Below are 13,010 nucleotides of genomic sequence, written 5' to 3'. Positions count from 1 at the left end.
TGTGTGTGAATTAAACAACAAATGGGAAATTCAGGTAGCAAGAAGGGGAAAAGCTCTCAACATAAGCCTGAAACTAAAATCCCATAACACATGGGAAAAACCAATATAAGAGAAAAACATTGAGAAAAACCAATATAAGAAAGATAGCAAATAAACTCAACAACTGAGGGAAATATTTACAAAATGGAAATAATATAGCAATACTAATATTGCTCCAAAATAAATGTTTAAGATAACCCAAGTGATACTAAAAATGTTATATCCATAAGAATAGAATAAGAAACTGGCCAGGGTGGTGGCACTCATAAGTAAAACCAATTAAGGAATCTGAAAATGAAAGACAGTGTTATTAAAATAAAAAACATTTATTATACAGGATAAACTCAAGACTGAACAGAGTTGAAGAGAAAATTAGTGAGTTGGAAGATATACTTGACAAATTCACCAGACACAGCACAGAAAGAATGAAGAAAAACATGAAAATGAGTTTGAGACAGCAGGCAGATTGCAAATCTCCAACATATCTCTAACAAAAACTACCAATGGATATCCTTAAGCAGACATATGTGTACCCAGTGGGATTAGACAAATTAATACACAAAAAGTACTATGGTACTTTTGGCCACCAAGATGGCCCCCAAGGATCTCCACTTTCTGGAATCATGCCCTTGCATAGTCCTCTTGAGTGTGGGCAGGACTTAGCAACTTGATTCTAACACAGAGAAAATGGCAAAAACCGTAGGATGCCACATTCAAAATTAAGCTCCCAAAAGATTGTGGTTTCTATCTTACTGGTTCTCTTCTATCTCATTTCCTCCAAGGGAAACTAGGAGTCATGTTGTGAGTTGCCCTGTGGATAGGCCCATTTGGTAAGAAACCGATGTCTATGGCCAACAGGAAGTGGGGGAGGTGAGTAAGCTTGGAAGAAGATCCTTCCTTGGTTGCCTTTAGATGACTGTGCCCTTGGATACCACGACTGTACACTTGTGAGAGACTCTGAGCTAGTTAAGCCATGCCCAGATTCTTGACAAAAACTGTAAGATAACAAAGGGAACTTATTTTAAACTATTGAGTTTGGGAGTAATTTGTTATGCAGCAATCAACAAGCTGGATTTAGAAAAGTCAGAGGAACCAGAGATCAAATTGCCAACATCTGTTCAATCATCGAAAAAGCAAGAGAGTTCTAGAAAAACATCTATTTCTGCTTTATTGACTATGCCAAAGCCTTTGACTGTGTGCATCACAACAAACTGTGGAAAATTCTTAGAGATGGGAATACCAGACCACCTGACCTGCCTCCTGAGAAACCTGTATGTAGGTCAAGAAGCAACAGTTAGAACTGGACATGGAAAATCAGACTGGTTCCAAATCAGGAAAGGAGTACATCAAGGCTATATATTGTCACCCTGCTTATTTAACTTATATGCAAAATGCTGGGGTGGATGAAGCACAAGCTGGAATCAAGATTGCTGGGAGAAATATCAATAACATCAGATATGCAGATGACCACCCTTATGGCAGAAAGTGAAGAAGAACTAAAGAGTCTCTTGATGAAAGCAAAAGAGGAGAATAAAAAACTTGGCTTAAAACCCAACATTCAGAAAACTAATATCATGGCATCCAGTCCCAACACTTCATGGCTAATAGATGGGGAAACAACAGAAACAGCGACAGATTTTATTTTGGGCTCCAAAATCACTGCAGATGGTGACTGCAGCCATGAAATTAAAAGACAATTGGCTCCTTGGAAGAAAAGCTATGAGCAACCTAGACAGCATTATTAAAAAGCAGAGACATTACTTTGCCAGCAAAGGTCTGTCTAGTCAAAGCTATGGCTTTCCCAGTAGTCATTTATGGATGTGAGAGTTGGACTATAAGGAAAGCTGAGAACTGAAGAATTGATGCTTTTGAACTGTGGAGATGGAGAAGACTCTTGAGAGTCCCTTGGACTGCAAGGAGATCAAACCAGTCAATCCTAAAGGAGATCAGTCCTGAATATTCATTGGAAGGACTGATGCTGAAGAGGAAACTCCAATACTTTGGCCACCTGATGCAAAGAACTGACTCATTTGAAAAGTCCCTGATACTGGGAAAGATTGAAGGCAGGAGAAGAAAGGGACGACAGAGGATGAGATGGTTGGAGGTTAGATGGCATCATCAACTCAATGGACATGAATTTGAGCAAGCTCCGGGAGCTGGTGATGGACAGGGAAGCGTGGTATGCTGCTGTCCATGGGGTCGCAAAGAGTTAGACATGACAGGGCAACTGAACTGAACTGAACTGAACTGAGCAGTCAACAAGAAGCTTGGTGTATGTTAAACATAATGCTAGCCTTTACAATCATTCCCATTTCATAGATGAGGAAACTGAGGCACCACGAGGTTACCCAAAGTTATCTATAGAAAAGGTGGACCCAGGACTAGAACCCAGGATTAGAAATCTCCCAAAGCCCCATTCTAAGTGGGTATGACACACTGCAGGAAATACCTGATGGCAGCCCCTGAACAATCTTTTCCCTGGGAACATTGATGGTGACGGGCTGGTAGACTTTCAGCAGGTCCTTTAGCTTCAGGTCCCGAGCTGTCAAGGAGTAGTTGTTGGCAATGGAATCACTGGGTCCACAGTGGTGGCGCTGCTCTTTGAAGGGTGCAGCCAGGGTCCATGATGTGCGTTGCATCAAGGGGGGATAAAAGCTGTGTGACATGACTGTCTACAAGGGGAGAAATGCAGAGTGAGTCATGTGGGGGACATCACACGGGGAGCCTGGACTCCTCTCGGCCAGGCTCCACTCACACTGAGACTCATGGCATCCCACATGTCTAACATTCTGCACACTGAGTGCAAATACTTTTGTAATGGACACCAATTTTACCTCTCTGACCACCGTGAGCATGCTTTCTGATGGCAAGGATAACAGTTGATTTTCAACATGCAGTAAATTTGTGATCAGGTAATTTACATCTATTGTCTTTATTGTTATGTACATGGCTATTAGGTAGAAATAATTGTTCTCATTTTATAGTTGAATATGCAGACGTTCAGAGAATTTAAATAACGCAGCAGGTAACTGAGAAGGCCAGATTTGTGCTACTACATAGCTCTTCTCCCACCGTGCGATAGCCTCTTCCAGTGGCAGAAATGACTGAGGCCTCTAATCCTACCTGTCAAGTCTGTTTGACCCCCAACTGTTACCAGCAGAAGAGTAGCAGCCAGGTGAACGTACCTTATAGAGTTCAGATGGTTCTTCGTTAGCAGAAGCAGGCAGAGGGGGCAACTCTGGCCGCATCTGCGAGTGGCTCATGTGATGTATGGAGTCACTTTTGGGGATCTGTGGGAAACAAATACAAAGCCACTCTTCAGGAATTAGGAATGATTTCCAAGCCTCTGAGGTGCATAATGAGTAAAAAGTTCCTCAGAAAAGGATTTAGGCACAAAGTTCTGCCATAAAACACCCTTCTCACCACTATCCATTGGTTTCAATTCTTAAGAGTTATTGTCTCTTCTCTAGCATCTCCTCATGGCTACCCTTCTACGAGCATATTCATATATTTTTCCCATGGGAAGAACCCAAATCTGAGGGCGCTCCCAGCTTCCCTACCCTGGGTTGTAATTAAAGGGGTTGACATAAAAAAAAAAAATTGACTCTTGCATTGCACATTGGCAAAATTCCAAACAGAAATTTGCTTATGTGGTGGTATAAATAACTCTGTGCTTCTTGTGAAAAGAAAAGAATATATTTAAAGAGTGTGGGTGTTTGAGTCCACCATTCCATTCAGGGAGTGTGTTCCTGGGAGTGAGCCTCAGACAGAGGTGAACCTGTGGCTCCCATGACCACACGCAGTTCTTAGTGCTTTTCACCTCAGAGCTGATTTCAGGGTTGAGAGGTGCCCTGTGTTTCTTTCCTGCACCCAAGCCCTAGAAGCAAGACAACAACTTCATCTGGAGCTGTGACAGAGGGAAACCTCTGGGCTGGATTTACTGAGAGATGTTGCTATACAGTACTTTAAAGGTAGTTTAAAGAGATCTGCCAGTGCAATTTTGGCTCTGCGGTTTTTCACCTTAGGCAATGACTGTGGACTGAACTCCTGTGTAAGATGAGACATTATTAGATAGATTTGATTTATTTAGGTCAGCAAATTAAGTTATGCAGGGTAACTGGCAGAAGGTAGACATATAGGCGGTATATGAGTCAGATGTTAGTCATCCCCATGCCCCAACCAATTCCTTACTGATGACTCAACCTCATAAAATAATAACATTAACAATAATAACATCTGCCATTATTCCAAATATTATGTGCCAGGCATGTATGAGATTTTTTATATCCAGTTCTAGCTGAAACTAAGGTTCATGGGGTATAGGTAGGACATTTTGTTATTAAGTTGCTGTTGTTCAGTCACTAAGTCACATCTGACTCTGCAACCCCATGGACTATAGCACACCAAGTCTCCCTGTCCCTCACCATCCCCTGGAGTTCACCCAAGTTCATGTGAAACAGTGATGTTGCCCAACCATCTCATCCTCTGCCATTCTCTTCTCCTTTTGCCTTCAATCTTTCCCAGCATCAGGGACTTTTCCAATGAGTCTGCTCTTCGCATCAGGTGGCCAAAGTATCGGTGCTTCAGCTTCAGCATCAGTCTTTCCAATGAGTATTCAGGGTTGATTTCCTTTAGGATTGACTGGCTTGATGCCCTTGCTGTCCAAGGGACTCTCAAGAGTCTTCTCCAGCACCACAGTTCAAAAGCATCAATTCTTCTGTGCTCAGCCTTCTTTACTGTCCAATTCTCACATCAGTCCATGACTACTAGAAAAACCAGAGCTTTGACTATATGGACCTATGTCAGCAAAGTGACATCTTTGCTTTTTAATATGCTGTCTAGGTTTGTTAAAGCTTTCCTTCCAAGAAGCAAGCATCTTCTAATTTCATGGCTGCAGAGATCATCGACAGTGATTTTGGAGCCCAAGAAGAAAAAAAATCTGTCACCGCTTTCACTTTTTCCTCTTCTGTTTGCCATGGAGTAATGGGACCATAAGGTAAGGTAAGACATACTAGTCATGAAGAGATGCTTTTAAATACACACTATTTTGCATCCCAACACATGGGAAATGGCAATTGTTTTGAGAACATGTTGATTTTAAAATTAAATAAAAACTTGCAAACTCTTAAAAAATGCATACTGAGCCTGGGAATTTAAAAAAAATATAATAGGTTCACTGATCTAATGGCCTAATTCAGTGGTTTCAAAAATTGTGGTGCATCAGACCCACTAACAGATTCAGGCTGCTCAGGCTCCACCTTAAACAAGATGACCTTATTGTTCTGCTTAGAGAACTTGCTTTGTTGATTTAAATCACTGTGTCTGTCTCTCTGCTCTTGACCTCAGTTTCAAGGATCTAAGAATCAACCAACCACATCCAAGAGCCTGCTCTTTCACTACTGAAGTTAGTATCAAGATCTGCACTTAAGAGGTGAACAAAATGAAAAAATTCAGCATCAACCTGCAAGGAATCTGGTCATCCAAGGTAGATTTCGGCAATAGTATTTTTTGGGAAATGAAACTGTTCATGATTTCCTTCAGGAGTTCAGATGTACAACATATACTAATTGATAAGTTAGGGCTGCCTGCATTTTGTCTTGGCAAGCAAGAAGTTTTTATGGTCTGTGGTAATATTTCCCTTGGCCTAAATTTTAAATCTGTTTAAAATGAAAGTCTTCATTAAAAAACAATAAACAAAAACAGATTTTGGACATCTTAAGTTACAAGAGAGGGAAGGAGTAGTTAAACCAAAAAACCCTGACCTTTTGCAGTTGAGGAGAATACTAACATTATTCAGGAGGTGTCTTGGCATTCATGCTTCTGTTTATGGTTAGGATAAACCTGATTTCAGCCCTCAGACATATTGGAAAGTTACTCTTACTAGCAAAGCAGGCAGAATATAGCCCTAGTGGACATAACTGGCTCTACTCCAATTTCAGTCCATGTTGTACAGTGTCCAGCACCTGTGTCCAGGTCAGAGCATGTGATAGAGGTCTGGCCAACCAGAATACTCTCTCCTCCAGACACTATGATTGGTTCAGGGATAGACATGTGACCCACGGTGGGCTGATCATAGCTGCTCCTGACACTTTTGCTAGAGCCATTGGGAAAGAGATAGTCTACACAGCCATCTTTGCTTTATGTGAAAAAAATAAAGCCTTCCTTAGGCTAAAACCGTCATAAAACAGAGCAACAGAATGAGAAAGACTCTCAGTGACATCATCTAGACTCCAGGAACCAACTTGGACTTCTCAGTTACTTAAGCCCATAGATTCCTTTTTGGATTTGAGTCAGATATATTTATGTCCCTCTATATTGAGAGTTGGTCAGCCAAGAGATACACACAGAGGCAGCTGAGTCATCATACAAGGAGAAAAGCCATTCTTGGGATAATAAAGAAAGTGCTAGTGCTAGTGCTAAGTCGTTTTCAGTCACGTCCAGCTCTTTTCGACCCCATGGACTATAGCCCACCAGGCTTCACTGTCCATGGGATTCTCTAGACAAGAATATTGGAGCAGAAGCAAAACAACATTTTGCAAGAAAGCAAACTAACATTGAGCATTTTTCAGAACATAATGGAGAGAAGCCGAACCTCTGAGAAACAAATTAAACTTTGAGCTGGTTCACAGGCACAGACTAAGATTTATACATATAGAACTGTAAAAACCATGATAGCAGAAAACAGCTCAGTTCATGGAACAGGCATACATGGGACACATACAAGAGCAGCAGATCTAGAAGTCAATTCACAGAACAAAAAGAGTTTTCTTAAACATACTTGGTTAAGAACTCCCTGTGGCCCCTTCAAGGTGAAAGAGATGGAGATTTGTAAGACCTACCTGGCTACCCAGAACAGTCTGTTAAAAATATTAATGCTTAAGTGTTCTCTCTAGTAAATAGAAAAGTGTTTTCACTTCGGGGGTAGGCTCAGTAATTGTCAACAAATTCACTTTTTTCCCCCTCAACAAATCAACTTTAATTTTACAAAATTTTGATTTAAAATGCTCCTCTGGACACCTCAATATACGGCAACTTAATGGATTTTCCACCAGGATTCTGCCACTTAGACTGGGTAGAGTTGTTCCTTTCAGGTGCCTTATTTCTAACTGTACATGATGTCTGCAAGTCTTTCATGGAAACAGTTCTCAAATGCTCACTTGAGGACCGGAACACCAGAATCACTAGGATATTAGCTAAAAATACAGATTGCAGGGCTCTACTCCAGACCTTCTGAATCAGAATCTTTGGGAGTGAGGCCAAATCTCCATATTTTCAAGAGACTCCCCAGTATATTCTTACATACATCCAGTGTTGGGAGCTGTTGGATGGAATATATGGTCTAATAGCCTTGGAAAGGAAGGGAAAGAAAGGTGTCTATTCCTGAAATTTTCTCAACAAAATCTGAAGATGTCCAAAAGCCTAATGCATCACAAAGCATAATTCAAGGACACAACAACAAAAAATTAATATACATGCTTGGTCAGAGGCTTCCCAGGCAGCTCAGTGGGTAAAGAATCTGCCTGCAATGCAGGAGATGCAGGAGACATGGGTCCAATCCCTGGGTTGGGAATATCCCTGGAGGAGGGCAAGGCAACCTATTCCAGTATATTCACTTAGAGAATCCCATGGACAGAGGAGCCTGGTGGCGACAGTCCATAGGGTTGAAAGAGTCAGACATGACTGAAGGGATGGAGCATGCAGGCATGCACATGCTTGGTCAAGGAGATCTAACACGGCTATTGGTTTGTGATTGAAATGCCTCCTTCCCACCTACTTTCAAATTCCCTACATTGCTGAAAATACTACAGGTATAAAGAAAGCTGAGCACCGAAGAATTGATGCTTTTGAACTGTGGTGTTGCAGTAGACTCTTGAGAGTCCCCTGGATTGCAAGGAGGTCCAACCAGACCATTCTCAAGGAAATCAGTCCTGAATATTCATTGGAAGGACTGATGTTGAGGCTGAAACTCCAATACTTTGGCCACTTGATGCGAAAAACTAACTCATTTGAAAAGCCCCTGATGCTGGGGAAGACTGAAGGCGGGAGAAGGGGATGACAGAGGATGAGGTGGTTAGATGGCATCACTGATGCGATAGACATGAGTATGAGTAAACTCCAGGAATTGGTGATGGACAGGAAAGCCTGGTGTGCTGCAGTCCATGGAGTTGCAAAGAGTTGGACACAACTGAGCAACTGAACTGAACTGAACTGAACAAAGAAAGAAACACATTTTAAAATTCACGCCTACCTTCTGAGCTGTGCAATCCGTGTCATTCATGTTGTCCATTCTAATTGGACCTATTAGAAAAAGGAACAACGAGCTCTCTCAGTTTCTTCCTCTTCTATCAGTGGCTCTGAGATTCACACTTCCTTATGGCATAATGGGGATGTCACAGGTCATGGAACTTTACAGATGTTCTGAAAGCTCTGTTCACAGGGCTGCCTCTCTGAGGTCATAGACTTCAGCCCACTGAGAGTTTCTTGGTAGAAGAGGAGAGAAAGGAAAGCTGGAGAATGAAACAGCAGCCTTGCGGTTCTGCTGGCTCTGTGCTGTGGCTTCCTGCAATGGCCGTACTTTCCTTCCACTGAGGGGCCCTTCTCTTGGAACTTTTCCAGGAACACACTGAGTTCACAGTAGAGAAAAATCTGAAGCACAGTTACACACTAACACAAAGAAGAGGGAGGAAGCAACTCACCAAACTATCCCTCTGGGGCCTGAATTCTTTTCTCCTCCTCTCGGCTTATTTTAACACTGGAGGAGCTTGTATCCAGGTCCTGGAGCCAGTCACAAAGCTTCGGCGTCTGTTGCTAGGGAAGGAGGGGCCTCTGCTGTGCCCAGATACAAGACTGAGCTTGACTCAGCTCTGTGTCCAGGTCTCTCCCTTTCCTGGAGGCCATCTGGGCAGCAGGAAGTTTTGGTGACAGAAAGGAAGGTGGGAAGGTGTTTAGCAATGATCCAGGTGGTGAGAGGCAATTAAAGGCTGTGCCTTTGGAGGAGTCTAAAAGCACACAGAAAACTGAAAGTTGCTCAGTTGTGTCTGACTCTTTGCAACCCCATGGACTATAACAGTCTATGGAATTCTCCAGGCCAGAATACTGGAGTGGGTAGCTGTTCCCTTCTCCAGGGGATCTTCCCAACCCAGGGATCAAACCCAGGTCTCCCACATTCCAGGGGCATTCTTTACCAGCTGAGCCACAAGGGAAGCCCAATGCACACAGAGTGATGGTTAAATTCCTGGGTCCTAGAGTCATACAGGTCTGGATTCAGATTCTGCCCTTCCCATTAACTAGCTATGTGGCTTGAGTAAACTGCTTGATCTCTCCAAGTGTCCTTTATAATGTAAAATGCCAAAAATGTGACAACCTACCTCATAGGTGGGTTTGAGAGTTTAATGAGATAATGCCTGTAAAGCAATTTGCACATAGTAGAAGGATGACCAACTTGTCCTAGTTTCCCGGGAACTCCCTTAGTCCTGGGCAGACTGGGACAGTTTGGTCACTCAACACAGTAGGCAGTCTGTAAATGTGGCTAAACATCATTCTCATGATAAACACAGAAACACATGCACATATATGCTCACACACGAAAGATATGATTAAGTGCTACACCATTCAATCCCTGGATTGGGAAGATCCCCTGGAGGAGGGCATGGAAACCCACTTCAGTATTCTTGCCTGGAGAATCCCCACGGACAGAGGAGCCTGGTGGGCTACAGTCCCTGGTTGAAAAGAGTCAGATACAACTGAACAACTAAGCACAGCAGACAGACATTCAAACCACATGTTAAGTGGTCACTTTCAAAATTCTTTTAAAATCAAATTCGATTTGCTGCTGCTGCTAAGTCGCTTCAGTCGTGTCCGACTCTGTGCGACCCCATAGACGGCAGCCCACCAGGCTCCCCTGTCCCTGGGATTCTCCAGGCAAGAATACTGGAGTGGGCTGCCATTTCCTTCTCCAATGCATGAAAGTGAAAAGTGAAAGTGAAGTCGCTCAGTCGTGTCCGACCCTCAGCGACCCCATGGACTGCAGCCTTCCAGGCTCCTCCGTCCATGGGATTTTCCAGGCAAGAGTACTGGAGTGGGGTGCCATTGCTTTCTCCCAAATTCGATTTACTGAGCTCTTTTGGGAGACATGCTTCTATATATGTTTTTTAATTCAATTCCCCCCCCCCCCAAACTCCATGATGTTACGATTTTATGATTGATGAAACAAACACTGAGAAAGATATATAACTTATCCAAGTTGCCAGGACTCGCAAGTAGTGCTGACACAATTTGAACCCTGTCCTTATGACTCTAGAGTTCAGTGTTCTTTCCATAAAGCACCTGCCCAGAGCACAAACATTTTTATATCTTACAATGAGCATTATATTGTACCAAGTACTTCTACTTCTCCTTCTTCTTACTTCTTCCTCAAAGTTTGGCTTTCCATACTTAGAAAATAACCTTGAGGCTCCTCATTCTTTACACTTGCATTCTCTACCATAAAGTATACATAACAGCTTCAAATAGTGTTTAGAATAAATGAGCCACTGACAGGGTTTGAGACTTTAGACAGAAACGGGGTTATTACTAAGTCTCCTGTAAAAGGATATGAAACTCCATGTCGCACACACACACACACAAAAACCCAGCAGCTGTAATCCAACAAAGTAAAGTGCTTTAGAAAGGGCTTGGTAGGGCACCCATGAACCCCATGACCTTGTGGGTGCATAGAGACTTATTACTAAGTCTCCTATAAAAGGATATGAAACTCCATGTCTCACAAGAAAAACCCAGCAGCTGCAATCCAACAAAGCAAAGTGCTTTAGGAAGGGCCTGGTAGGGCACCCATGAACCCCATGACCTTGTGTGTGTGTGTGCTTTAAATTTTAAATTTAAATTTTAAGCACACCTTAAATTTTGTGTGCTTTAAGGCTTTAAGTCTATGTGTATACAAAAACATCAAAGTAATAATCATAGCTTTCATTTCTTGATATATATCAGCCGCTGGCACTGTGGTAAGCACTTAATGAGCATCATGTTTCCAAATCTTCTCAACAATTTGAGAAGATAAATACAATTATCCCAAGTTTTATAACTGAGGACACTGAGACACAGGGAGGTTAAGTAATTTGCATAGCCACTCAGCTAGGTCAATGGCAAAGTTGGAACTTGACTGTGGTATCTGCTCCATGGTTTTACCCAAAAGCCTACATGTAGTCTGAAGAAAGATAGAAAATAAATAAAATATCTGCCAAAGAGAATGAAAATTCCATCACCTCTCCTCTAACCCAGACCACCTCACTAGCACCAGAATTGTTTGCTGACTTAATCTGCTGTTCAATAATTTCCAAGTGAGATTGCAGGCCTCAAATCCCTTAACTTCAAGCATATAGGGTTGCCAGATAAAATACAGGATGCCCATACATACTCATATGAAAAAGTTCTCTGTTGCTCACCTGAAATTCAAACTGAACTGGGTGTCCTATATTTTTATTTGCTAAATCTGGCAATATGGGAGAAGAGGTCAGCTCGGTTCTAGGTTATCTTCATCTTTGTTAACAGTTTAGAGTCTCAATCTATTGCCAGAATTTTTGACATATTTCTAATTCAAGGTTCAGTGCTTCTGGCAGATCTTTACTGAGGCTGAAAATAGTTCTTAGCCAGGGTAAGTAACTGTGGAAAGGTGTAGAAGAAGCTGCACATGGATTTATTTTATTGACCCATAACACAGCAAGAGCCAAGTCCTTGTGTTGCAAATAGATGCTAAGATTCCCACCATCGGGGAATTTATAGTGTTGTACAGGAGTCAGCCAACACACAAGGAAAAGCAAAATCTGTCTGGGCAAAAATAGGAGTGGAAGGAATTAGAAGATTCACAGAGTCACCCCTAGATGGCACCCTTGAACAAAGTTTCCAATGGAGGCCTGCCTTCAGCTTTCCAAAGCAACACCCACCAGGGAAGGAGGGGTTCAGTTATGTTCTAAAGGAAAAACCCCTCCAAAATAATAATAAAAAAAATAACCAACCCTTTCCTGGGTGGGGCAACCATCACATCTCAGCTGAACAAAAGGCATGAAACCAGACAGAACTACCTGAATCGTAAAAATTCAGGGACACATCTGTTGGTCCTCCTATCTTCACCACTAGCTTCTCCCTTTCTTGGCTCTTGCAGAGTTAGGAATTAGAGCAGGATCCTTTAACTTATTATTATTATATACCCTAAGCTTATTTCTCAATCCACTAGCCTGATTATTTCTAGAAATATTAGTTGGTAGAACTAATACATCTTTGATGGATGGGCAAAATCAGTGAAAGAAGTAAAAACTGTATCACCTATTTGAAGTTGTGAATAGAGTAAATCTTTAAAGTTCTCATCACAAGAAAAAAATTCTGTCACAGTATTTGGTGACATGTTAACTATGCTTATTGTGATGATTATTTTGCAATATAAACAAATATCGAATCATTCATACACCTGAAACTAATACTTATATGTCATATGTTATATGCTAACTATACTGCAATAAAAAAAAAAGAAAAAAAAGAAACCAAATAACCTTGAAAAAACATAGGTTAAAAAAAGCACAATACATTAAATATTTCTGGGCTTCTCCCATGTTCCTGATAGGTGCTAAGTTCTTTACAGCCATTATTGCACCAGTCCTCACTACAACCCTGTGATTGCTCTTCTCTTTCTTCAAGAGCTGTTTTCCAGGGGGCTATTGACCCAGTCACAGATGAAAGTAGATCAATACATGTTCCCAGATGGACGGAACCTGAGAACTGTGCAGTAGTGGACCAATTTCTCAAGTCTATCCTTCTCTCCATTTTACAGATGAAGTGGTCGCAGAGAGATAACTCTTCCATGGCCTCATAGTAAGAGTCTGACTTGGGACCAGAGTTTAGCACTGTTGGGCCCCGGTTCACTGTCTTCACCAATATGTTCTATGGCAGTTGTTCTCAACCTAGACAACTGTGCAGGGAAC

The 13,010-nt window shown here is 42.0% G+C and overlaps 1 protein-coding gene across 1 annotated transcript in view; it reads right to left on the bottom strand.

Moving 5' to 3' along the window:
- The window catches only part of DNAH3 (dynein axonemal heavy chain 3), a 229,731-nt gene extending 220,919 nt beyond the window's left edge, over positions 1–8,812 (bottom strand). Inside the window, exons 1-4 of the mRNA XM_052659374.1 lie at positions 8,736–8,812; positions 8,288–8,337; positions 3,225–3,329; positions 2,489–2,711 (exon numbers count right to left, since the gene is read on the bottom strand). Coding sequence (XP_052515334.1) covers positions 2,489–2,711; positions 3,225–3,329; positions 8,288–8,326 — 367 coding nt within the window. The 5' untranslated portion in view covers positions 8,327–8,337; positions 8,736–8,812. The remainder of the gene's footprint in view (positions 1–2,488; positions 2,712–3,224; positions 3,330–8,287; positions 8,338–8,735) is intronic.
- Between the last annotated feature and the right edge of the window lie 4,198 nt (positions 8,813–13,010).

The sequence above is a fragment of the Budorcas taxicolor genome, chromosome 2, assembly GCF_023091745.1.
Source record: "Budorcas taxicolor isolate Tak-1 chromosome 2, Takin1.1, whole genome shotgun sequence".
Lineage (NCBI taxonomy): Eukaryota > Metazoa > Chordata > Mammalia > Artiodactyla > Bovidae > Budorcas > Budorcas taxicolor.
Note: the sequence above shows the minus strand (reverse complement) of the source record. Positions and strands in the feature narration are given on the sequence as shown.